At 42.2% G+C, this 27,858-nt stretch overlaps 1 protein-coding gene across 1 annotated transcript in view; it reads left to right on the top strand.

Annotated features, from left to right (window-relative positions):
* The window catches only part of Xkr4 (XK related 4), a 313,896-nt gene that overhangs the window by 182,428 nt on the left and 103,610 nt on the right, over positions 1-27,858 (top strand). The window contains exon 2 of the mRNA XM_057790596.1: positions 3,744-3,943. Within this exon, the coding sequence (XP_057646579.1) occupies positions 3,744-3,943 (200 nt within the window). The remainder of the gene's footprint in view (positions 1-3,743; positions 3,944-27,858) is intronic.

The raw sequence follows: 27,858 nt of genomic DNA, 5'->3' as shown, positions 1-27,858 counted from the left end.
CAAGGGAAAGATAAGAGATTCAGACAGAGTTATGACGGTCTATTGGATTTACATTACCTAAGAGAAGGTGACCCTCACATATCCTTAAGTCACATGATAACTTGAGTATCAGATAACTGAAAAGAAAATCCAAAGGGTGCCTTTGATATTCTATAATTAACTCCTGAAACAGACAGACTTATTCTAAATGACATCTGACATTACTAACTGCTCACTAGATAATTTATGCATATAATCTCATATTTGTTTTTGTTTATTTGTTTTGTTTTGTACTCTTTTGACTCTTTGCTCTTTGGGGGAAACTACCACCCAACTCCCAAATAAATCACACATAGAGACTTACTACTTATAAATGCCTGGCCTTTAGGTAGGCTTATTTCTAGACAAATTTTCTTATCTTAAATTATACAATCTACCTTTTGCCCCTAAGATTTTTCTTTTACTTACTTTTATAATTTCACTTTCATTCTTCATGGCTGTCAGGCTGTCTGGGTAACAGGCCCCTTCTTTTCTCGCTCCTCAGTCTTCTCCTCCAAGATAACTCCTCCTAGTTATTCTCTGCCTGCCAGCCCTGCCTGTTTCTCTCTCCTGCCTTACTATTGACCATTCAGATCTTTATCAGACCAATCAGGTGTTTTAGACAGGCACAGTAACACAGCTTCACAGAGTTAAACAAATGCAACATAAAAGAATGCAACACATCCTTGCATCGTTAAACGAATGTTCCACAGCATAAACAAATGTAACACATCTTCAATTACTATTCCACAAAAAGCTAGTACTGCAATCCAAGTCCTATCTAGACCTAAAATTCTTCACCTCGACACTTATTTTTTTCTCAGCTATAACAGCAAAAGCATACGGAGGACAGGAAAAATGTAGTCAATTCTGTCTGTGTCTTATATGTGGTAAATTCCAGAATTACTGAAGCCAAATGCGCATGATAAAAGATTATAGGCCTTGGCATCAGCATACCTAGGATCTGGATCCAGTTTCCATTTTTCCATCCTGTAGCCCTGGCAACTGATCTGTAAATCCCTCTATCATGTTCATCGCATGAGTCTAGGCTATAATGTTGTGGTAAAAACACGAAACGGTGGTTATGATTTAGCTACCATGGCCCATACAAGAAGCCAAATTCAGGATTAGCTCTTTAAAAATGCACATGTCAGTAGGAAAAATGATGTGTGGGGAAATCATCGAGTCACAAGAACAGACAGAAGCAGACATATACAAATGAGAAATCTCAGGAAAGGTAGAAAACTTCCTGTAGATTTAACCCACAGTGGATTCAAAACAGAAGAAATCACATCTGAGCTGAATGTGTACACACCTTTTCTTTTCTTTTTCTCGAAATTTCTTTTTTTAATTGGTGATATTTTTATTTTGCAAAGGTTTACATTTTCTTTCTTTTTAATTTTTCCCATTTATTAAAAATAGATTATTTTCCTCATACAATGAGTTAATGGATTATGACTGATTCACACCCTGTTGAAAACTTAAACTTGAATCCCTCTTGTTCTATCCAAAATATCATACTGTATTTTTAACTAATTTTTAGTGAAGTGCTTATGCACGTTCCTAACCTTTAGCTACTTTTTAAGATAAGCAGCCCAGGTGTATCTCTAGCTCGGTCCTTCCCATGACCACCTCTGCCCCTGTCTCATAGTGGAAGACATGTAGGCCACCATAGAGGAGACCTTCTTAGGGAATTTTCTTTCATTTCATTCTTTGTAAGCTAGACACATCACATAGTCTATTGTAAAGATCCGTGCATTCAATAACTTCCTATCTAGAGTGGAATTTGACACCTACCACTGATGCATAAGCCTTAAGGGTGTTATAATAATTGAAATAAACAAATCACTGGACAGATACTGCACAGTGAAACTTAAGTGCTAGGAGAAAGATATTCACAGGAAAAAGATTGGAAGCGGCCAGAGGCCAGGGGCAGTGGAAGAGGGTGTCAAAGTGAGGAGCTGTCTGTGAATCAGCACGGGAGCTTTGTTTTGTGAGAGGATAGGTGGGGAGTACAGATGTGCAGCAGTATGGATGTACTGATGTTATCGAGCTGATCACATAAAATGGTTAAAGCGCTAAACTCAGTGTTACTTATTCTAGCACACGAAAAAAAAATGTCTAGGAAAACTACCTAAGATGTGTGGTAACCTTCCTCACCCTCCTTGGTTTTGAAGTATTTGGATTCCGTATGTGTGTTGTTGGAAGACTTCATTTTAGGTCTCGTCCATGTGAAACTCCAGTGCACCAAATACTTGTTTTCTGGAATCCTGCCCATATTGGGCTTACTGTGCGTTCAAAGCGCTAGGAAATAATGGTTTCTTGTGCCAGGACTATCAGTCCTTGAAGCCCGTGGACCACAAAGCTGTTTGTAGCCTTTAAGCCCATGGCAGCAAAATGTCATGAATATGCATGATTTCCTCCCAGAGGGACCCAGACATAAAGTAACTCAGGGAGCCCTCAGTGGAAGTTAAAAAGATAATTTCAATGCAGTTGTGTGTTTATCCATTAATTTGGTTTCTCAAATCGCAAGAGATATCCATGAAGTCTTTAGGATAGACCCCAGCTCAGATAGCCAAGACTTTTATCGGACTGAAGTGAAATCATCCTCCCTTCTCTGAGGGACAGCTCAGACAAGTGCGTTTAAAGCAGCTCACGAGCTGGGCGGTGGTGGCGCACGCCTTTAATCCCAGCACTTGGGAGGCAGAGGCAGGTGGATCTCTGTGAGTTCGAGACCAGCCTGGTCTACAAGAGCTAGTTCCAGACAGGCTCCAAAACCACAGAGAAACCCTGTCTCGAAAATAAATAAATAAATAAGTAAATAAATAAATAAATAAATAAAATAAAGCAGCTCACGAGCCATGCTTAATCTAAAACGTGTGTCTTAAAGCCTCAGCGTTATCTTCATCCACATCAACGACACTCCTCTCTTCGTGAACCTAAACCTCCTGATATGTTTTGATTTCATCTGCAAAGGTTTATTCTATGAGAGAAACAAACAGCAGTTTTTAGGTTTTAATTAATTTTAAAACTCCACAGATTTTTAAACTTTGCTTAATCTTTGAATCTGCTTGTAAATTAAAGCCCCTTTAATCAACCTAATTCAAACCCCAGAAGATTAATCTTGTGGATGTCATTTGGGGGTAGAGTGTTAGTCTAGATTACATAAGACCCTAAGCCCAGTTCCCAGAAGCACACAAAACAAACACATAACTGCAGCAAAAGCCACCAAGTCCTGTATGCAGCTAAGTGCATCTTTATCTTCCAGTCACACCCCAACTACACCCCAACCACACCCCAACCACCCCCAACCACATCCCAACCACCCCCGAGGGTGTACTTATTCTCGGCTTGTCACTTTTTTCGACTTTCCTCACACTGACTTATCCTGAAAGTCTTCCCTGTGATGGGTTCTGCAACCAGCCAGGCCAGATTACATTTCCTGCTGCAGGAGGCATTGCCCACGAAATCTTGTTCCCATCCATTGCAAGACGGATGACTGTGTATCCTTGCAATTCAGTGAGATGAGAACATAGGATTCAATGGGATGCCTGAGAAGGGAACAAACAGCTGTGATCTCCCAAAGTGAACGCGGAAGACTGGGCATTCCCTTTTGCGAACATGTTTGAATATGGCGGCTTGTACCAAAGGAAAATGACTCGGGAGTTTGAATTTCAAGTTGTCGTTCATATCTATCTTCTTCTTCTCTCTCCGCTCCCTTTCAGGTATTTGCACACGATCTACTTGGGTATTCGGAGTCGGCAGAGTGGGGAGAGCGGCAGGTGGCGGTTCTACTGGAGGATGGTGTACGAGTACGCCGATGTGAGCATGCTGCACCTGCTCGCCACCTTTCTGGAGAGCGCTCCGCAGTTGGTCCTGCAGCTCTGCATCATCGTACAGACTCACAGCTTACAGGCCCTCCAAGGTAAGGGGTCGCAGTCTGGTTTCTGAATTGAGGGAGAGATTGGCTACTTTAGTCACGACCCAAGAATGGTTGACTGTTCTTCATTGACACAGGCCTCTTGCATGTCTGCTTTTGTGCACGTGATTTGTGAATTATGTGCGATATTTCCTGCACCATTTCCTGTCATGGTTAACTAATATGAAGACCATACCTCCAGCTATCTGTTTAGCAGAAAATAAAATGTGAATTATGATTTTGCACTTGCTCCCTATGGGCATAGAGCCAAAGCCTTCTGGTTTTCATGGTAGAATAATTTACAAAAGTTACAAAGACAACAATAACTATATTCTCTGTTTAATATGTATACATGTACATGTACATATATATATGAATAATCCATACCATTGCCTTTAACATTAAGAAATGGAAAGGGAAAGATGAAAAAGAAATGTTATCTTGATGAAAAGAAATCATATGGAAAATGTTCTGAATATTTAAAAATATAATATTTCTATACTATGGACCTTATGTAATGTAGATAATTATCTATTCAATGTTTTGTCATAAGATCAGCAAGACTGTTGAATTTATAATAAGCCTCCATGCTATTTCTTTGGGTACTGGTGCTCAGAACCATTCTAGAACAAGGCATGAAGAAGATAAGGTGGTGACCATAGCTAGAGAGGTGAATGAACTGGCATGGTGGGTACGGGACACTTCGAATGCATGTGTTTCCTGGTGCGTTTGTCACTCCTGCAAGCAGGCTGGTAGTGTCTCATGGATAGCATGGTGCAGCGTGCATGCTGTTTCCTCCTCAGCAGAGCTGCCTGAGTTACACACGTCATGGTCATGTTCTGCCATGCTCCAGCTACAGACGTGATCTGAATGGTGTTTGGAAGCTCCAGGGTCTTTGTAGCTGTTATGGGAAGAGCATGTTAAATTTGTCTGGGTGTTTTCAATTAGAGAGAGAGGCCAGGGTGAATATGACCGGAAAAGAAATAGAGAAGGTGCTGCAGAGATGAAAATGCCATCTGGGCTTTGTCTGTTTATTCTGAGCTAAATGTGAGTGATTATGACTTGGAAACAGAGACTGGGTTAAATGGCATGTTACACCATGGGAAAGCTTGCTAGTTTGTTGCTATTTGTTTATAGCTTTTAGTGGATTTTATTATTAATTAAATAATTTATTTATTATTTATTTGTTCATTAAATAAATTATTTATTTATTTATTTTATATCCTGACCTCAGTGTCTCCTCTCTTCTCCTCCCAATTTCTCCACCCTGCCCACACATCCACTCCTTCATTTCTGTTCAGAAAGGGGCAGGTCTCCGATAGATACCAATAAAACATGGCATATTAAATTGGGGTAGGATTAAGCACCTCTCCTTGTTTTAAGCCTGGGCAAGGGAACCCAGTTTGAGGAATAAGTTCCCCAAAGTCAGTCAAAACCCTAAGGGCCAGCTCCTGCTCCCACTGTTAGGATTTCTGCAAGTAGACCAAGATATACAACTGTCATGTATGTAGAGGGCCTAGGTCAGTCCCATGCAGGTTCCCTGATTGCCAGTTCAGACTCTGTGAGCCCCTATGAACCCAGGGTAGTTGATTCTCTGGGTTTTCTTGTGATGTCCTTGACCCCTCAGACTTCTATAGGATTTTTTATAAACAGAAATGAACGTAGCACAGGCTACTCTCAGATTTGCTGTGCAGCAGAGGCTGGACTTGAGCTCTTTATCCCCTTGCCTCCACAGCTCAGGTGTGGAGTTACACATGTCTGACATCATGCCCAGCTTCACAGGAATTTTTACAGTCATGGAAAAGAAAATACATGATCTGGTGCATTTATCAAACGCATACTAGGGTCACTGGGCAAGTGAGCTGTAGACAGGAAGGGGGTTTGAATTACGGCCTTGTCGTGTTCTCAGCTGCAAGTTTGTCAGAGGATCACTGCGGCAACCTTAGGAAAGTCTCCAAAGGGTAAGAGGCTCCATGTCTCCTGCAGCTGTAGGTAATGACATGCTAAGGAGAGCCCAAAATCATGTTTCCCTTTTCTGTATTCACAAGGATTTGCTCAGTCAAGGTTGAGCTGTTTCAGAGAATTTTATTCAGCTCATAGAGCCCTAGTGGCGATTGTCCCCTCACTTCAGAGATTCCCAAACCAATCCCAATGTCACACTAGACAGCCTTGCTTTCAGAAGCAAATAAATAAATAAATACCCCCCCCCCAAAAAAAAAAAACATGGAGTCCATTTTCTGTTGACCAGCTGCTCTTGGGGCACAGAGTCTGCCCTGGGGTGGGCTTTTAATACACCCAGTGTTATTGCACTGGGCAAGACTGGCTTTCCCTTTCCCTTGCCCAGCAGGTATCAACTGAAAATAGCTTCTTGGTAAGGAGTGGGACTTTGTATCCACCTTCCCTTCTCCATGATGGAATTTTGTCTGGTCTAAACTTGGATAGGTCTTGTTATGCTATTGGATGGTTTTAGTTTTGCTTTTCACTCTTCTCGTTTTTTTTTTGTTTTGTTTTGTTTTGTTTTGTTTTGTTTTGAGAGAGAGAGAGAGAACTAGAGAGAGAGAGAGAGCACATGAACTTAGAAGGGCAGAGATGTGGGGCAGATCTGGAAGGAGTGAGGGAGGGGAAGGAATATGATCAAAATATATTATATGAAAATAATTTCAATTAGGTAAGAGAAAAGGACAAACACAACCATGAGGTATGGTTCTCAGGTGCTAGAAAGCAGGCTGGGAGGAAGAGAAAATGGACATCGGCACAGAAGCAACAGAGAAAAGCCCCAGGAAAGGGAGGCCGTGTATGCTGGCTGTGGGTAGCTGGGAGCGAAGCCTGATGGGTATGGACAGAAAGCTGGCCCGCAGAGCTCTCCACAGACACTGCGCAAGTTGTCTGGTGTCTCAGACAATCTTGAGCTGGGTATTGTACTTAATCCCAGTACTTTGAGGATAGAGGCAGGGGGATTAGGAGTTCAAGGCCAGCTTCAGTTACAGGGTGAATTTGAGCCAGATTGGGCTGCATGAACCCTCCCCTCAGGAAAACATAAAACAAACACAAAGAAGCAAACAAACAAACGTGGACAATCTTCAACTCTCTGACAGCTCTGGCATCTCTTCTTGTGAGTGGATGTCTAGTAGGTAGAGAATGCCATGTAAATGCCTAGTGTCCTGCGAGTAAAGACACCATTAAAATCAAAGCCAATTCAAATATAAATACCCTCTGAGAACACAAGGTGCTTTCTCTCTCTCTCTCTCTCTCTCTCTCTCTCTCTCTCTCTCTCTCTCTCACACACACACACACACACACACACACACACACAAATACATGAAGGCAAAGGCAACCCTTAGTGCACTGATTGCTTTGGGTTTTAGTGTTCTGAAGTCACGATCTCACTCTGCGTCCTCAAAGGAACTTGAACCCATGACCTCCAAGTACTCAAGTTACACGTGTGTCTTACCATGCTTGGCCCAGGGCTTAGTGTTCTCGAGACTATTTATCCTAAAGGAAGCAACCAAAGTTTGAGTTTCTTTGAATTGCATCTCTTCACTAACAGTTTCTTTTCCTTTATCTACTATGCCAGACATACTCTGAGCTTCTGAGCTTATACACTGGACCTCAGTGTTGGCAAAGAGAGAGAGAGAGAGAGAGAGAGAGAGAGAGAGAGAGAGAGAGAGGGAGTGACTGGGGACTCACAAGCAGAGGTGGACTGTGGGCTCTCACTTCCCTTGGCAAACAAACTCCACCCTTACAACCGAGTCTACCACTTCACACTCACTCGTCTCCTCTTCTCCCATTCTCCTCATGGTTTTCATGGGTATCTTCAGAGCTTGTTGCAGTTACAAAGATACTCAGTCCTTCTGTTGGCACTCATTGAAACTTCAATTCTGGAGCAGGTTCCCAAGGTTACTGTGTCACCGGATTTTCTTCAGTGGTCATGACGTCCTCGTCCTCTCTGCTTTGAGGATGTAGCTATTTTCTCCCCTCCCTAAAGCCCCTGCACAGGTGTTAACCTTGCCTCAGACGTTAACTAGCTCCCTGCTGTGCCCCAGCCTGGTACCTCCATGCCTGTGCTCTAGAACACAGTGCAGGCTTCTCAGTCAGGCCTGCTGCCTATTCCAGTGTTTGTGGCCTGCTTAGTATTTCCTCACAGTATCCTGAACTTCAGCCAAGGATCTGTAGGCAGATCTCACATCATGGCTAAGCCTCTATCTGCCTGTGTGTACGGGAGGATAAAAATGGTACCTAATTCACTAGACAGTTGCAATTACGTGAGAGAGTGGAGGCAGAGTGCCTGGCAAAGGCAGCCGCGTTTCCTGGTCTGTAATGTGCATGTCATCTATCTACTTGAGACTCTGGCTAAAGAAAAAGTTCCGAATGAGTGAGTCTTAGGTGGAAGCCTGATGTTTTAAAGCAGGAAAATAACAGCATGTGAAATTAGAAAGAACAGTCCAAATTTTAGGTGCAAATTAATGGGTCTGCTTTGAAAAGAAAGTACAAGAAATTTCGCAAAGAATGACCAGACCCTTTGACAGGCATGAAAAGAACAAAGCCCCAGGCAGGAATACGCCAGAACCTGACTAAAAGGAAACAGCAGGTCTTCCAGAACAGCCAGTATTTAAACATTCATTCTGAGATGTCAAAAGACAAGAAATTAGAAAGTCTTACTAACACAAGGGATAGTAGGACTTGGAAAAAGTGACCAAGAACTAAGGACTTTTGGCTCCATTGTAATAGTGAAAGTGCAGGCCAAAGGTCAGGCTTATACCCACATGACCTATTAAGAAATTGGTAACGTGGCAAGCTGGATAAAGGGTCTCTGAAGTCACTTTCAACTTTGTGACAGCGATTTTCTGGCTGTAGTGAGGCCTCACGTGCATGGGTTCACATCTATAAATTCAATTAACACAAATATGCAGGAAAAAGGTCTTGGGCCTTAGTCTGATGTAGTAGGAGCTGCAGGCTGTGTTCCTGCTGACCCAGCTCCTGGTCGCCTGGCTAGCTTATGCCCCGAAATAACAACACACAAACTATATTCTTTTAAACACTGCCTGGCCCATTATATCTAGCCTCTTCTAGGCTAATTCTCACGTATTAATTTAGCCCATTTCTAATAATCTGTGTAGCACCATTAGGTGCGCTTACTGGGAAAGATTCAGCATGTCTGACCTGGCGGCTGCATTGCGTCTGCCTCTGAGAGGAGCTGCCCTGAATCTGAGGTCACTTCCTCTTCCTCCCAGCATTCTGTTCTGTTTACTCCACCCACCTATGTTCTAACCTATTAAGGGCCAAGCAGTTTCTTTATTTTTTAACCAATGACCTTCCTCCATCAGTCTGATCAGAGCTTACTTATTGTTTTTTCTTGTCTTTGTGTGTCTTGATGATTGTTGAAGGAGCTGTGGGCTGTGTTCCTGCCGCCCCAGCTCATGGTCGCCTGGCTAGCTTATGCCCCAAAATAATGACATACAAACTGTATTCTTTTAAACACTGCTTGGCCCATTTCTATTCATGTGTGTAGCACCCCAAGGTGTGCTTACCGGGAAGATTCTAGCCTATGTCCATCCTGGGTCGGAGCTTCATCGTGTCTGCCGGGGAGAGGGGAGCATGGCGTCTGCTCCAGAGAGCAGAGCTGTTGAGTCTGAGCTCACTTCATCTTCCTCCCAGCATTCTATTCTGTTTACTCCACCCACCTATGTTTTAACCTATGAGGGCCAAGCAGTTTCTTTATTACTTAACCAATGAAATCAACAGATTGATATATGACACTCCCACATCAGATGATTTACAAGGCATCTATATTGTATGAGGTATCATAAGCAGTACAGCAGTGATTTGAGGTACATAAAAGGATGTGTAGGTGTGGATATACTACTCCATTTTATTTTCGATGTGAAACTACACACTTGACACATGTAGGAAGTCCTGGGGTTTAGTTTGTTTAAAGACATCTTTCAGAATCAACTCATGTCAGACTGTTGTCTGCAGACCTTCCTCAGCAGAAGAGCATTGCTCAGCATCAGAATTCCTGTGTTCAACTTATGTACCCCATACAACACCCCGGGACTGTCATATAGGACCACAGTGTACTATGTAACATTTGCAATGACCATTCCTGTGCGACAACCAAGCACAAACACAGGGCAGTGCTAGGCTCTGACAGCCAGGTCACACTTGGCTACATTCAAAAGCCGTGTTCCTCATAGGCACCATGTAGGTTAAGCAACAAAATCAGGGCTTGCTAGATTGGGCCAGTGCCAATCTACCAACCCAGATATCCCCATGTTTTCCAAATGGTTTTAGTCCTTCATTTTTAATTTCTGACTTTGCCTGTCATGGTTGGAAAGATGGCATTCTATCTTTCAAGTATATTTAGTTGTAGTATGCCAAATGAGTTACTGACTTCTGTGTTTTGAATATAGTGTCTCCCAAAGACGCACAGTGCTGTTGAAAGACGGCAGAAACTGTGAGAGGGGACTTAGCAGAAGACGCTTAGGCATGAGGGTGTGCCTTTGAAAGGGGTATTGAGATGCTTCCTCTCGCTCTGTCTCCAGATGCTGTGACATAAACAGCATCTTCCACCAGGAATTTCCTCACCACCCGAACCATTTTGACCAATCAGCCACAGACCAAAACTTTCAAGATCGAAAGCCAAAAGAGACTATCATCTTTACAACCTGATGCTTTGTTGGTGATGAAGCTGATGCATGGAGAAATACTGTCCCTAAGCTACAGGAAAGCTTTTCTAAACCAAAGCAAGTCACTTATACCAGCTTCTACTCGTGATTGCTCATATTCCAGATGTCCTTGTGTGCATTTGCAGTTGTCCTCTTCACCTGCAGTTTGTCCTGAGTACTCTGTGACAAGAGAAGGGGCTAGGATGTCCCTCAGTCAGTAGAGTCCTTGTCTAGCATGAAGAAAGCCTGAATTCCATCCAAGACAATGAGTAAAACCAGGATTCTTTTCTTGGGAGCTGGAGCCAGGAGAATCAGAAATTTGAAGTTACTCTTATAATAGAAAATTTGAGGCCAGCACTGTACCCTGTATCAAAGTGGAGGTCCTAGGGCTTAGGATTTCTTTTCCTTTCTTGTATCAAAGAAGTCTACTGGAGAAGTCAGCAATTAAGGACTTTCCTAAAACATCCAGAAAATTCTTGTCACCAGTGACTAAGAATTTTTTGCACTATGAAAGCCCACCTCATTTGTCATAGCCTAATAATGAGCCTCAGGGCCTAAATCTCAGGCTTTTGTTCTAAGCTACAGTGAAACAGATGGAAACCTGTTCTTTGCCATTCCTTCTGCCCCCAGCACTTGCCACTCTCTTCTGAACCTGCCAGTTCCACATCTGTATTTCTCAGTAGAAGCAAAGCACAGGACAGAGTGCCAATCTGGGAGTGGACCGCCATCCAATCCCCTTGTAGTTTCCATTTCAGTTATTTCATTGGCACATTTATTGAATTTCTAGGGTTGTGTAATTAATGGTGTGTAGAACTAGGTAAAATTTGCCTCAAAACTTCACATTGTGTTAAAAGTTTATAATACAACACTACAAACTACATAGAAAAACATATTTAGAAACACACAATATGTCTGTATGTGTTCTAGAAAGCATGGCTTTGTTTTCTGGATGCAAGCATAAAAGAAACCTCAACATGTGTGTGTGTGTGTATCTGTGTGACTTGTTTTATTATGCATAAGAATAGGTTTTATAATGACATTTTATCAATTTATATGTGTTTTAATCAGATTATAGTCACTCCATTATCTTCTCTCCCACTTTCACTGATTCCCCTTCTTCTATAGACGTCCCCTCTACTAGGATATTTCTCTCTCTCTCTCTCTCTCTCTCTCTCTCTCTCTCCCCACTGAGTTGAGATAGGGCTGCTTTCATGAGTATGGGGCAAAGGATCATGTACAGGGAGACTTACTAATGACTGCACCACTGAAGAAAAATGTCTCTCTCCCCACCACCCACTAACTACCCACCTATCCTTAAACTGTATGAGGGGCCCTTGGTTCATTCTCAAACAACGTGGATAGATTCCAGACTTTAAAAGGAATCGTTTGATATATGTGTTTGATCACATCTTCTTTTACTTGCTGTATTCAACCCCAGGTCCAGAATCTGCACAGAATGGCTGTTCAGCATTGTAACTGAGACAGTAAGAGCTCACAGGGTGTCTTCCTCCCTGCAGTGTTCTACCTCACATTCCTAATACGAGAAGTACCCAGCATGTTCCCTCCAGCCCATTACCAGAGTCCTCCCAAGGTTGAGCTGAATACTCAACCAAAGTTTGGCTCCTTTGGCTCCTGGAACTGTTTGCTTTCGTGGTCTTTGTATTTTAAATTCTAGTTCTTGTTGTGTGGCTTGGTTAAAGTAGTTTTATTAGCAACACATAAACTGATAAATGAAAGGTTAATGAGAAAACAGATTTTTGACAGCCTTGGAAAGGTTGAGTAAGACCAGGGAAGAGTAGGAATTTCCTTATTTTAGAGCTCTGGGTGGAGGGTTTGTGTTCCCTCCCATGCAATGAATGGTGAAGGCTGCACCGCACCTCTGGCCCCACCCTCCAGCATGCTCTGTGCTGCCTGCCCTGTCCTACACAGCACTGAAGAAGAGCAGTCTGCAGAGTGGCATCAGCCCCGAGCCACTGTCTTCATCGCTACAGAATATAAGATATCTTGGTGCTGGGTTTTTCCTTTTGTGATGATGTGATAATTAGAGGACCTTCTCCCCCGGGAAAGACGAGCGTGTCAGATATTTCAAAATGAAGACATCACTTCAGGCAATCATATATACCAGTGCTGGAAACAAGAAAAAATGAGAAGCACTGCTTGGGGAAACAAGCACTGAATGCCTAGAGGAAGGTGTGCCTGCTTCAGGCCTGGGCCCAAGAAGATTCTCAGAGTAATAAAAATGGGCACACAAAGGCAAATTCTGGATGACCAAAGAAACCAGATCTCAATACCACATGACCACCAAGTCAGACAACACAAGAATATTGCATATGTGGAAAGAGAAAAAATACAGAAAATCTGTTTCTGCAGATTGCAGTTGGTTTTATTTGTTATCTTTGAATCAATCAGGCAGCATGCTGGCCCTAAAATATTACAGAGTTCTGTGTGTGATCACAATGTCAACTTACACTCCTAGCCACATAGGAAAGCAAGTGACATAAAGAAAACCTAAGGGAGGTAAAGATGGCCTGATTACATCTTACATCTGAAAAAGAAAAGGAAAAGGCCTGGTTTGAGCAGTGGGCTGCTTGTGATGTCTTGACATTGAGCTACTTGTCATAAGAGTAGGATCTGGGACCTGACACATCTATCTGTATTGTATTCGTATCAAACACAAAGAGACTCTCAGCAATCTGAGCACACACACATGTTATGTTGTTGCCCAGAAGTAGAGGCTCTCTTGTCGGGGTGACAAAAGCTGAACACTAAAGGCCTTTGGGGGGTCTGAATATCAGGGTTCTAGCTAAACTGGAAGCCAGAATAAAGAAGGCCTTGCCACCCACCTCGCATCCTCTCACTAGGGACGCGTATTCACAGGACCCAACAGACACCCTGACAAGGAGTCTGGAAAATGTCATGCACAGAGCCTCCATTGGCCACATTCTGTCTGTGTGCCTCCTCCCAGCTTACAATCACCATAGCCCAGTCTGTCAATGTAATTTCAGAGGAAACATTTCCCTGATAAGGACTGTATGAGGCAGCAGGTACAACCTCCCAGTGGCAGAGGGGACACATGGCATGTCTCTCCTTAAAAATACACCCAGAGAGCTCAAGTGACCCCTCGGCATTATCCAGAAATCCTTCCTTATCTCTCCTTGAGATTCAGTTTCTTGCTTTTTGACTATTTCCTATTTTCTGTGACCTCACACTTCTAATGGCCAACTTCTATCACTCTAAAAGGGCAGACTCACTCCTTACTCAGATGACACAGCAGCAGTAATAAAATACAAGCTATTTATTTTTCACCATTATGTCTACCCCACCCTTCTTTTGCTGAGTGGACCAAGCGTATATGTGCTCTGACTCCAAGTCTGTGCCTCCTCTTCCTCCTCCCTGGATTCCAGCTCCTCTCATCTGTTCACATTTTATCCAATAAGTCTCTCTTATTCCTCCTCTTCTTTCTTCCCTACCTTCCTTCTTTCTTTTGTTACCCATTTAGGAAAAATAGACTGCATCATTTTCATCAACATACAAATATATAGACAAATAATTTTCATTTTTATTAAAGAGAAAAGTGGAGCCAGCCATATCACTTTTCATTGTGTAGCTTTTCTTTTTTAAAAAATATTTATTTATTTACTTATTATGTATACAATATTCTGTTTGTGTATATGCCTGCAGGCCAGAAGAGGGCACCAGACCTCATTGCAGATGGTTGTGAGCCACCATATGGTTGCTGGGAATTGAACTCAGGACCTTTGAAAGAGCAGGCAATGCTCTTAACCACTGAGCCATCTCTCCAGCCCCTATTGTGTAGCTTTTCTGTGATTGGCAGAAAAACTCCTTAAATGCTCTCTCTGCATTCTCTAGCTCCTCTTTCTCACTATTCACATTCTTTCTTTATTGCCTAATAATTTTGAGCATTGTAAACAATATATGCATAAGACATATACACAGGCTAGCATAGTGTACAACAGGATATGCAACAATAAGCAGCTACTACCAATGTGGAAAGAATGTGAACAATGTCACAGAAACTCTGCTTTCACCTTGCCTGAAGTCATGGCCCCTTTTATAAATAGGATCATTATTCTGAAAAGGTATTTTCAACTTTTTATAAACATATATATGTATATGTGTGCATGTATTTACATGTGTGTGCAAATATATATATATATATATTTGGACCCCATCATTCAAAAAGTTTTCATGAGCTATAATAGTATGCAATAGTAGTTACTCATTTTTACCACCCTATAATGATTCACTGTAAGAATCAGCCTCAATTTATTTATCCATTTAATAGTTGTTGAAGTCTTTCTTAATCTCAGAGGTATTATAATAATTCCTCATAGGGATGTTTTTATGTCCTTATGCATTTGTTTGCATGTTTCTGTTGGGCTAATACTCAAAAGTGAATTGGCTGAGTCATCAGGTATGCGCTGAGCGTTAGGAGACAATGCCAAGGCATTTTACACAGTGAGAGTGATCATTTGTATTCCCAACAGCAGCAGGAACCTGTGTATGAGATTATTTCAAATCCTCTACAAAGTTTGACATTGCGAGTTTTCTTAATGAGAAGTATCTCAATCTTATTTTAATTTACTTTAAAGGAAATGATTCTTCTTTGTTCTTCACTCGCCCTTTAATCTATTCCTTTTGAAAACTGTGTCTGTTCCACATTCAAAATAAAAATCTAGTTATGACTCCCTTCACTATCACCATCAATAATATTGCAGCCCCAAACACAGCCCCACTGTGCTCTACAAAACCAGCTTTGCCCTCACTCTGATGCCACACAGAAGCCCTGGGTATTCATGTCCCTTTACTACCCCCTTGCTTAAACTCCTGATGTCTCCTCATTGTTGTACAAGCAACTGGAAATCAGAAGAATGTGTGACAAGATGCTCTGGTCCAAACTCAGTCTTGCTCTGTTCTTCTCATAGTCACCCATGTCCAGCAGCACTAACAATAGACAGACCTCGTCTGCTACCTCAGTGGAGGCTTCCCATTAGCTAGTCCTTTCCCCTGCTACTCCCCCGTATCTTCCCTTGGCCTTCTTTCCTCATTCAGCACTGAGCTCAACAGTCACTCTGAAAATATATAGTTTCTTTTCTCACCAATAGATGCTACAATGCTTTCCCCACAGCCATTTGGAACTTTTTCCTTATCTTTGTGTGGTATTAATACTCTCTAATATTCTCACCTGCACCTAAGGGCACACTCCATGGACGTAAGAACTAGAGAGAAAAGCCTGAACACCAAGGGCACTCAAAATGTATTGGCTTGAAGACTCCTGGCAGGTGTTGATCATGTTCAGAAGGCTATCTTATTTTTCATTTATTTATTGTGCTAGAAAGTAGAAAACCATTGCAGCTCCATTCATATAAAGGAAGTTTCAGAGAATGCTGACAGAATTGCAGAAGTTTTCATGAGAAGAGCAGACTTCTAACTGGGTTGCAGAATACCTAATACATATTTTATGATGAAGTTATAGGGGGAAAAAGTTCCATAAGGAAAAATTGGCAGACTGTAGAAAACTAGAGAGAGAGATTCATCAGTATAGATATCACCTTAGAACCTTCATCTGGCAATGGATTGAGATAGAGACAGAGAACCAGTTTGGAGCAACGGACTGAGCTCTTAAGGTCCAAATGAGGAGCAGAAGGAGGGAGAACAAGAGCAAGGAAGTCAGGACCACAAAGGGTGCACCCACCCACTGTGACAGTGGAACTGATCTCTTGGGAGCTCACCAAGGCCAGCTGGACAGGGACTGAATAAGCATGGGATGAAACCGGACCCTCTGAACATGGCGGACAATGAAGGCTGATGAGAAGCCAAGGACAATGGCACTAGGTTTCGATCCTAATACATGAACTGGCTTTGTGGGAGCCTAGCCAGTTTGGATGCTCACCTTCCTAGACCAGGATGGAGGGGGGAGGACCTTGGACTTTCCATAGGGCAGGGAACCCTGACTGCTTTTCAGACTGGAGAGGGAGGGGGAATGGAGTGGGAGGAGGGGAAGGGAAATGGGAGGCTGTGAGGAGGCAGAAATTTTTTTTAATTCAATTTTTAAAAAAAGAGAGAAAAAAAGAGGATCAGGAGAGAAAAAGGAAGAATAGGAGGCTTTGGAAATAGAAAGAATGGAGAAAAGAATAAATGAAAAAAGAAAATCTGTATATATATTGCACATCTGGATTGCACATCTGGAATGAACATCTGGATCGCACATCTGGAACGCACATCTGGAATGAACATCTGGATCGCATGTCTGGATTGAACATCTGGAACAAACATCTGGGTCGCACATCTGAAAATTAAAGATCATCGTTAGAGTCAGAAGTTTGAGTATGAGAAAGCATAGCAGAAACTTCTCTAATGGTACAATTTCCTGTCTCTTCTCTAAGTAGACAGAGAACTGCTTCACCATGCCATTGTAATGGCAATCCCAGGGACCAGTCATGTCCATTGTGACTGGAGTTACTGATACACGAGGAGAAGGCAATAATGACTCTGTCTCACAAACCTAAATCCTCAGAACAGGTGTGGATTGAAGGCTGGAGGCTCCCTGAAAAATTATTTATATGATTCTTGCATGGTCAGTCAGAGTTTGTAAAAAATCTGTTGGTTTTAGATTATTCCCCCACAATATGAAAACCAAGTAACCCAAGAATCTAATAAAATATAGTTCATATTAATTCTCTCATGAATAATAAATAAATAAAATATTTATTAAAAACAACTAAAAAAAAGAAAACTAGAGAGAGAAGTCATGGATTTGTTACAGGTCTGTGTCTGTGAGTGATAATAGCCTCCTCTGAGTAACAAAGATCAAGGAAGTTCATTGCACAAAATTGGATTGGTTCCTAACATTTGACATATCTGTCTAAGAGAGGTGCTCATCCCCCAGAAACTATTTTCTTGTCCTGTTTAATATCTATTTATATTGTGTTTCTGAAGACCAAACCCAGAGCCTTGTAGATGCTGGGCCCGACTTCTGTCACTGAGGTATATCCCTAGCCCCGTGCATTTTTGAATTAGTAATTTTTCATTGTGCAATACCTACAGATATTTTGGAGATATCAGAAAATAAATCAACAAAATCGTGAGCTAATAATCTGCTCAATCAATCCATTCATGGATTGATTCCAGATTCAAAGACTCACCAGCAACCACTTTGCAAGGAGAGTCTTACAAAGTGTGTGTGGTCTTGGGGCCGTTTCTTTCTACTCTGCTTAAATGTATTGGCGGAATAAAGGACAGATAATGATGTTATTGATCTCTGTATCAGACTCCACAGTGTCTGAGTCATGGTACCACCCCGAGTTATACTTAGCAGAACAGATAGAGGCTGCATCTGCTTATCACTGATGCAAGTGCTTCAAATCAGCCCCCAGCACAGCTGTGAATAGCTCTGAATTTGAATCATTTTCAGCAGAAAATGAAATAGGAGGCCTGACTATTTTTAGGTTCTCTTAATTACCTCCAATAATCAAGTGCAACTCTTGGTATTTTTCCGCTGTCTGTTCCTCCCCTCCTCTTTCTCTCCCTGCTTCTAGTACCTGAGCAAATCCCTGTGTCCAGGTGCAGGCTGAGAGACTGAGCAGTGGTGGGCAAGGTGGTTAGGCGCATGGGCTGTGAAGATGGAGAAAGATCCTGGAAGAAGTGTCTGTCCTGCAGTTTCAGGCTTGCTGGGACAAAAAGGAGGTGCCCGGAAGCCACGGGCACGGGCTGTGTGTAAGCCCTCCTAACCCTGGCTTTCCCAGCGATGACTTCCCTGGTAAAGGCTAATTTCTCCAAATTGCAAGAGCGTGTCAGCCCTTTGTACTCTCAAGGAAGCGGGATCCCACTTTCATGTTCCGTTTACCTGACCTTTAATCAGTGCTCAAGCTTAGGGCTGATGCTTGTTTCAAATGAATACCCACGGGCCATACTTACATCCTCTGAACACTGAAAGTAACCATTGAAATAGCAATCAAAATGTTTGCTGAATGAGGACAAAAGGAAAACAGGGGAGGTCAACCTAAGAAGAAATCCAAACGTATTTTGCTAGATTATCTATTCAAGAGGTTTTTAAAAAATAAAACCGCAGGCAGTTGTATGATCGTGATTTTTTTTTTAACCTAACTCTGATTGGGTGGGTCGGTGAGGAAAGCTCCCACAAAATCCTAGCTGCTTCATCATAAAATCTAAACTTCTGTAGAGAAATGCATTTTCTGTTTATTCAATAGATTGAAGTTAGACCACGATTCTTTGTGCATTGATACCATTCTGCTGACTCAACAGAAATAAAGCGCCCCGCTCATGATATAATAATAAGGATAATTTCCTGATTGGCATAAGAAAAAAATAAGAAAAAAAACTTCTTGCTGATAGGGGAGGTGGGGGAGTCAAAGACTGAGGAAAGCAACTGATTCAGTCAGTATGGGAACAGAGCGTCAGAAGAAATCCCATGGAGCATCACTCTTCAGCACTCACAATGAGCCTCTGATTGCAGAGGGACAGGCCTGCTGAGTGCTGCCTGACTAAGGTTTTGTCAGCGTTTTCATTATAATCCTCAATTTCCACAGCTTCCAGCTCAGCTGTAGGGGAAGTCTAAGAGTCTATGAGACTGAGGAAACTTGAAAATTCCAAAAGCTCCTACGCATCCATAATATTATCGGCTCAAACACTGGGAGAATGCTATAGAGCTCGCAGCTCCAGGACAGAGTGGAAGCATCTGAGAGTCCAGTCTAGAGATATGTTAGGCACCTTTCTGTTACGGTAATCAAATAGCTGGCTGGTTAACTTCAGAAGAGCAGAGATTTACATGAATTTATGCTACTGAAGGTCGCAGTCCTGGTCATTTGATCTCAATACTTTGAACCCATGACAAGGTAGCAGAACGCCAAGGAGAAGGTTTCTAGTTCAGCTCATGGTGGCCAGAAATTAAAGTGAAAAGGAAATTGAATTTCCACATCCCCAGTGACCTACTATGAGGCACTACCCATTAGGTTAGACCAACTCCTGTCAGCAACAGGCTGAGGAAAGCCTTGAACTTACAGGCCTGGAGGAAAATACATTCAAACCATAGTGTTAAGTTGGGAGCGTAGCCCTCAGCCCCTGGCATCCATCCCAGCCCCCTGGCCTAGGAGTTGTTTTGGTCTGGACTCCAAATCCCAGCATGCCAGATCCTGACCCCTTCCTGGGGAGGGTCAAGACCACTCCCACAGGGTATTTAAATGGTCTCCCAGAGGCCAAAGAGGTGGTTTTCTGGTCTGAGGTGGGCTCCCTGCTGTCCAATCTCCCTGCCATGCACTTGGCCACCCAAGAGCATCCTACATAGTAAAAAGAAGGGCATTTTGATTTGGTTTAATTTGACCTAATTGGATTATTTGCACTGACAGAGCTGCCTCTTTCTTATTAATTTTCCTTAACACATATCACAAGGTTTAAGCCAAGGCTGGTCCTTCCAGGTTTCACTGTTGCGGTTAACTAAAAGTTTGAGTTAAAACTCATGTTTAAACCAACTAAAGCGCAGCTCTTAAACACAAGCAGAAAGCAAATATTTTTAACACAGATCTTTGGGATAAATAAATGCCAAACACTACTTCAAAGACAAATATAAATCTAGAAAAGCAAAAGTGAAATTTCACAAGTCACGTGGAGCAGATTTCACGGTGTAAACGCTTTGTGAACACAGGGGATCTGTGCTTCAAAACAATTGAGGCCAGAGAGTTTCGGTCAAGTGGGAATCTTGGACCCATGGAATAAGTGATGTAATTCAAATAAAAAATAGCGTGGAGAGAAACCTGATGAGCAATCAGAGTCCTGGGAGCTTGCGTGCCCTTAGCAGGATCCAGTGTTTTCTCTCTACTCACCTAGGAGGCAGGAAACCTTGACTCTGATCCCGAAGAAGTTCGAGTGTCCTATAAACCACTCTGTTTGATGGGTCCAGCAACACTTCTTACAAAGGTGTTTAATTGGGGCCTGATTTAGGAGATCTTTTTTTGTTTTGGTTTGGTTTGGTTTTGATTTGTTAGTTTGTGGTGGCACAGAGACAGAGGCAAGCAGATCTCTCTGAGTTCAAAGTCAGCCTGGTCTACAGAGCTAGCGCCAAGACAGGCTCTAAAGCTACAGAGAAACCTTGTTTCAAAAAACAAAACCAAACAGAAAAAACAAACAAACAAACAAAGCCAATGAGCTCATGAAAAATGTTCAGCAACGTCAGTCAGCAGGGGAAGGGAGGTTAGAACCACGACAGGATACACCTTACCCCGAGAGTGGTGGGACAAATACTCTCAAAAACAGACAAGTACAAGTCTCACATAGAAGCAAGTTAAGGATTTGATGCACTGATACACAGTTCATAGGAATATAAATCTATATTGCATTACATGGAGAAATTAAAAGTACAGTTACAATATGACCAAACAATGCTGCCTCTGGGCATTTGTCCAAAAACTTAAAAAAGAGGTCTGACAAAGACATGTACACAATCATTTTCATACCAGAAAGATTTGCAGTCGTTCAAATTTGTACCCTCACTGGCAGATGAGGGATAAGCAACGTGTGTGGTGTGCACACAATTCGACCTTAAAACCCAAAGGTGCAGAGCTATGGCTCAGAGCTGTGGCTCAGACAGAGGGAGCACTGAGTCTGAACGCAAGCTTCGGCACCCCTGAAGGAATGGAAACCCTTATACACCAACATGGAGGACCTCTGCAGACTGTGCTAGATGTCAGCCAATCACAGCAGACAATAATTGCATGATCACATTCATAGAAAGTACTTAGAGGAGCCAAATTCATTGAAAGTAGAAAGAAAAGCAGTGGTTTCCCCAGTCAGCAGGAGGTGGGGGGTCCTCAGTGGGTGCTCTCAGTTTGGTAGAATGAAGATTGCTGGAGGTAGGTGGTGGTGTCGGATACACAAAATATGGATGAGCTCAGTCCTGTTGACCTGTGAGCCTGTGATAATTAAATGGGGATTTTATAGTGTTTATTTTCATATCATTTTAGAATTTTTTGAGATTATAATATAACTACATTTCTTCCTTCCTTTTTCCCTCTCTGGACCTCCTGTACACACCCCTTCATTGCTCTCCTTCAGATACATGTCTTCGTTTTTCACTGATTGTTATTGTATTTACATATGTATATGCATATACGTATGTATTCCTAAATACGACCTGTTCCATCTGTAAAATGTTACTTGCATGTGTGTTTTCCGTTCTGACCACTTGGCACTGGACAGCCCATTGGTGTGCTCTTCCCTGTGGGAGACTACCTCTCCTGCTCCCTGCTTTATTCAGTCCTTTGTGTAGGTTTGAGGCCTCATCCAATTTGACACATCTATGGGTGTCATCCCTGTTCCGCTCACATTTGGCCAGTCGTGTTGGTAAGGCTTCATGGGTGTAGCTTCTCATGTTACTAGTAGACATCGTCTCACAGCAAGCTCCCTGATCCTACGGCTTTTACAGTTTTCGGAAGTGTTCCCCGAGCCTTAGGTACAGGAGTGTTTTGTAGATGTATCAATTGGGACTGGACTCCGCACCTCTGCACCATCTATAATGGTGCAGAGAAACAAGTAGGTACTGCCAACTACTGAAGAAGAATCTAAGCATGCTGACGGCTGGAAGCTGCCCTTTCTACTTATTGGTATCTCCCATCACATCCAGAGCCCCCACTGGCTCTCAGGATTCAGGCAAACTGCGTAGTCACCCCAGACGCTAGCGCTTCTGGGTCCCAAGGTCCCGCAAGCAAATCAGCATTCAAGCAGACTGCCTGGCCAACCCATGTAATCTACACACACGTGGTCACGTAATCTACGCATGACGCCGCTATGTTAGCCCCTGTGCACATGCACTAGACAACATTTAAAAGCAGACTTGCCAGCTCCATCTCTCTCTCACCGTGCTGCTTCATGCGGGCCTGCTCACTTCCCTCTTTTCCCCTTCTCTCTCCTCTGTAAAAAAAAAAAAAAAAAAAAAAAAAAAAAACTCTTAAAGTGGGCTTCGTTGTGTATCTTGTGAACCATTCTCATGCCCGGAAATATCACCACCTGTGTCGCTTTTCTTTCTTTCTAGCTTCAGTGGAAGAGAGCCCTCAGTATGTTTCTGAATGTATTAAGGAACAAATTTCTTAATTCACATTTTATTTCTGTTAAGCGCATGTGCACAAATTTAAATTCCTTTTGATTAACTAGGTGAAATATTAACTGGCCTTCCCCAGAGCTTCTTCCGTCTGGCCTGCCTTTGTTGTGATCTTGTCCTTTTAACCCAAATTATCCCACAGGGTTTGCAAAACCTCAGAAATGTCCCTGAGAATTTAGCTGCTGACTTAAATTCTTAGCACCAAATAGTTTAGCCTTAATGCTTTCTGGGGGAAAAATGCATTTATTAGAACAGAAAAGTTGTAATATAAACCATAAACCATGATAGTCAATATACAGGATGTCAAGGGCTCTTGCCCCCACCCCCACTGCACCGTGGAGAATGAGAGAGAGGATTCCACTCTCCCTCCTCCACTTGTCGTGGAAAGCAGGTTCACAGTCAAAAGACCTTGTTGGGAACCTCGGCTTCTCTCCATCTGTGTGTGTTTCCTCTTTGGAGCAGTGGGAGACCAAGGTGCACCCCATAGGCAGGCATCTGGGAGGAATTACTGCAGTCAAGTGAGAGGCAAGTACCACGTGTCACCCTGACACACGAAAAGTAATCAGGACTTCTTCTTTCCTCTTGATCACACGGAGAATACTGGGCTCTGATGTATTAATTTGGATCCCAGACACAGACTGCTCAGAAGTCAAAGTGTCCACCTCAGATCCCAGACTGCACTATCAAAACGGAGTCAGGGGCATGTCACTGCTGCTTCCTCAGAGCAAAGAGGAAGAAAGACGGAGGAGTATTAAAACACAAATAAATAATATATTAAAATATAAATAAAAACCAAACTCCTTAAGACCATGTAGTATGCAAAGACAAGACAAATAAAACCCCAGCTTTGGTTGTGTCTTTGCCCCTGGCTGCTGCCCCAGGGGGGGCCTTCCACTCTCCTTTTGGGACTGGAACACTTCCAAGTCATTCTTACACCTTGTGGACTCAGGGGGCAGAAAGTGAAGCCGTAATCTGATATTGCCAGACCCAGATATGCACTTCTGGAAACACTAATTAGATTTTCTCCAGCCTTTTTTAATTTAGTGAGTTCCAGGAGGAGATCACGCCTCTCTGAACACTTATAAAGAGAATTTGTGAGGGCGATTACGTGGAGGAATACCTGCTCAATGCTTGAGGCAACATGTTGCCATGGTACCAATCAGATTTTGTCTTCACCCGGGAATAGAAATTAAAACCGACAGTGTTGGAGTACACACGGTTTTGTTTGTCCCTCTGAGCAGTGTTAATGCTTGCACAGGATTTTTGTTGTTACTGTGTTCTGGTTTTGGAACAACAGCGTGTTAAAATGTAGGGTACAAAAGAATGCTCGAAGTGTAGAGGGAAAAAAAACAGAATTTCCCAGAGGAGTTCATTATTTTTACACATTTACATTTTCAAGCAATGTGGACAAGACGGAAAGCAAGCGTTAATGGTCACAATCGGTGGTGTCATCTCAGAGTCGGAGACACTTGGTGGTGAAATGGGCAGATCAGGAGCAAGATTGATCTGAAAGCCTAATTGGGCTGTTTTTACAGCTTGAGAATTCTCTTCTTATATTAGTGCTATAAACTATCCATTGTGCTTCAGGGAACATCTGTGCATTTGGCTCTCATAATAAAAGAAATATTGAAAATCAAGAGAAGTGGCTTGCTATAGACAAAACAAGGGAATGATTAATATGAAATTCAAGAAAGTAAAACCACCCAGGGATGGAGAAGGAGGGAGGAAGGGCCTCCCAGATATCAGTAATGTTCAGTTCCTTAAGTTGAAGGAGATTGTATTTATTTTTCTTAGGCCTCCATGTAGCCCTTGTTGCTACTCATCTCGATAAAACTGACTTAAGAAGAGACAGAGAGGAAGTAGAATATAGCAATAACCAGACTGCAGGCAATGGATGCAAGTCTCAGCAGGACGAAGCTGCTGAGTGAGCATCTCTTACCATGGAAGATGCCTGCGTTTTCACTGGTGAAGGGAAGGCATGCTACCACCAGAGTCTCAGAGAGTCTCCCTTCTAGCTTGAAAACCGCCCAGCTGTTTAGACGGATCACATCACATACAACAACGCTATACTAATTTTTGGACAAGGGGTCTTTTCAGCACACAACACCAAACCAAACAAAAGCCCTGGAAAGTATCGTCATGATTTAGTCTCCTGTTCCAGATAAGCCCGCCATAGAAACCCTCGCTGTTGGCTGAGCAGACATACAGAGATTCCTCCAATGGTGTGACGTTATAAGTCATCAAGAGGGCTTACAGCCAAGGAGTCAGAGGGACTGTCTGTTGCCAACGTTCCAGCTCTCTGTCAATGGTCTTTTCACCTTCTCTGAATGTAAAAGAGCAGTATATAATATATTCACGAGGCATCTTGCTTCATGCTCATCAAATGTGCCTCTGATGAAGTCAGGCATTGGACCTTCCACCCCAGCCCCTATTACCAGAGAAAGAATTACAGTCGTCTGGCTAGGTTCACCACAAAATCCCTTGGAACTGCTTTGCAGAAACATTCCTTCTCTACATCAAGGTGTGGTAAATGTCTATTTTGTTTAATGTTTTTGTTCTTTCCATTGTTTTATTCATTTTATTAGCATATGTCATTGTTCTAGCTAATGAGGTCCAATATATATATATATATATATATATATATATATATATATATATTCCTAGTACTTCAATTCCATTCACTCCCCATTACCCTCTTCTGCCTTCTCCTCACCATACTCAACCTCCTGTTCCTCTTCTCAGTGTCTCTTCAATTTTTTAAATTCTAAATCCTGCATATGAATAAAAAACATGATGTATTTATGTTTCCGAATCTGGCTTTTTTCACTTAATATGTTGCTCATCATTTCCATCCATTTTCCTACAAATGACATCATCTCATTTTTAATGTCTGATGAGTACTCTTGTATATATGTGTGCGCACCATTATCTTCACCCATCCATCTGTTGATGGACGCCTACGCTGATTCAGATTTTGACCATTATCTCTGCTGCTGCAATAAGCAGGCATGCAGGTATCTGTTTATTATTGACTTGGCCTCTTTGTAATATGTACCAAGGCAGGATATAGTCAGGCCATGTGGCAGTATAATTCTTTAGTTCTTTGAGTATTCATCACACCGCACTCCACAGTAGCTTCACTGAGTAACATTTGCACCAATAGTGTGCAAGTTCCCTCCTTGTGCTCACCAACACTCGCTTGTTTTCTTGATCTTTGCCGTTCTGACTGGGGAGAGATGGGCGCTCAGTGTGGTTTTAATTGATATTTCTCCTTGCACTTCTAAGCATTTCATTTGCTATATAGATAATTTTTAATCTCATGCAATCCCAACTGTCAATTCTTGCTATTATTTCTTACGCCCCTGAAGCCCAGAAACAGTCCTTCCACATTCACTCAGTTCCTCACTGTCTCCCTACGGAGAGAGACCTAAAACTGAGCATCATGCTTTCCAGGGCTGCCAAAATCCAAAACTGCTCAAGTATTATGAGCACTATGGTTGCTCAAGACCACGTCTTGCACCATAAAGCTCTAACTACAACAAGCCTAACCAGACTCAGCTGCCACTCTTCGAGCATCCTTCTGCTGCTCAGGTAACAGTTTCAATGGAAAACGTCTGTGTGTAGAAGAACTATGCCCCTCACTGCTGCCTTAATGTTCCGTTTGCTTTGCGGAGAGCCTGACGGAGGGACCCTGGCAACCTCATTTCTCTGTGAATATGTCCAAGCATCCTTATAGGATAATGAAATGCACCATGCTTTTAAATGAAACGGAAGGATGCTTGACCCTAAATCCACTGTGGCGTCTTGGAAAACAGAATCAAAGGCCTGATGTTACCAAAACCCTGAGTGAAAGTGATTTTGACACTTGTTACTCCAACCCCCTTGAGTGGGAATGTAAGGAATAATGAGAAAAACTTGCAAAATATCTGTACTAACGTCCAAGTAGTACAAAACAGCCTTACAATAATCAAAACCATCAAGAAATAAAAATCCCTTCAATAAACAATGTAAATTCTGTGATATCTTTTTTCCACAAACCCATAAAGCAATATACACATAGAAGATATCTGAGCATTTTACTCACTTATGATTTTTAATGTTTTTACTTTATTAACACAATTGCTAAGTAATTTATTATGGGACACTAAGTATGATCAAAGCTCAAATTAACAGAGAAATGAAACTGTGTCACCAAATGGAAAGCCCAGTCCTCTGCCTACTTGCTGATGCTGACCTCACAGTGCACCTTTGTTAGCCACACCCCTGCACCTGCTACTGATGCACACAGTAGATGCTCGACTAAATACACACATTTGATAGAACAGCCCAACTAGGTCATCTCTAAGCCCAATCTTCTAAACAAGTAAAATGATGTTGACTTCAAGCCATAAAGTACTTTACCATTGTGGAATATTATCCTATCTCTACAAAGATCTGTTACATGTGTTTACATTGAGGAGTTTTACTTTAACTGGGTAAAGGTGTGCTACATTTTGTTTATGCTATGGGTTTTGAATTGTGGAATGATGTGTTGCTGTTTTACCTTGCCTGCCTAAGGCACCTGATTGGTTTAATAAAAAGCTGAATGGTCGATAGCTAGGCAGAGGAGGACTAGGAGAGGTTGGTTGGCAGAGAGAGTAAGAAGGAGAAATCTAGGCTTGAGGCATGAGAGAGAAGTGAGAACAGGGGAAAGAGGGAGGTGCCTGGGGCCAAAAGCCAGGCAGTTGCTAGATAGGCAGACAGACAGACATGGAGGAAACATGAAAGTAAGATATACAGAATGAAAGAAAGGTAAAAGTCCCTGAGGCAAAAGGTAGATGAAGAGAGACATGTTATGAGGTATCAATAAAGGAACATAGGCTAAGGCCCAGCATTCATAACTAATAATAATAAGTCTCTGAGTCATGATTTAGGAGCTCATCGGTGGCCCAAAAGAGAAAGCCTGCTACACTTTACCAATATTCTGTTCATTTGTTATTTTTGGTGAATCTAATTTTAATAATATCCGCCTTTAAAGCAATCCTATATCTACCTAAGAAAAATTAACTGTAAGATCTCATTGGGTAAATGAAAAGGTTAAAATTATTCTGGGTATGGTATATTTCAGATCTTAGCTTTTCATTTTA

This window comes from Chionomys nivalis, chromosome 16 (assembly GCF_950005125.1).
Source record: "Chionomys nivalis chromosome 16, mChiNiv1.1, whole genome shotgun sequence".
Classification (NCBI taxonomy): Eukaryota; Metazoa; Chordata; class Mammalia; order Rodentia; family Cricetidae; genus Chionomys; species Chionomys nivalis.
This window is presented reverse-complemented; position numbering and strand designations above follow the sequence as displayed.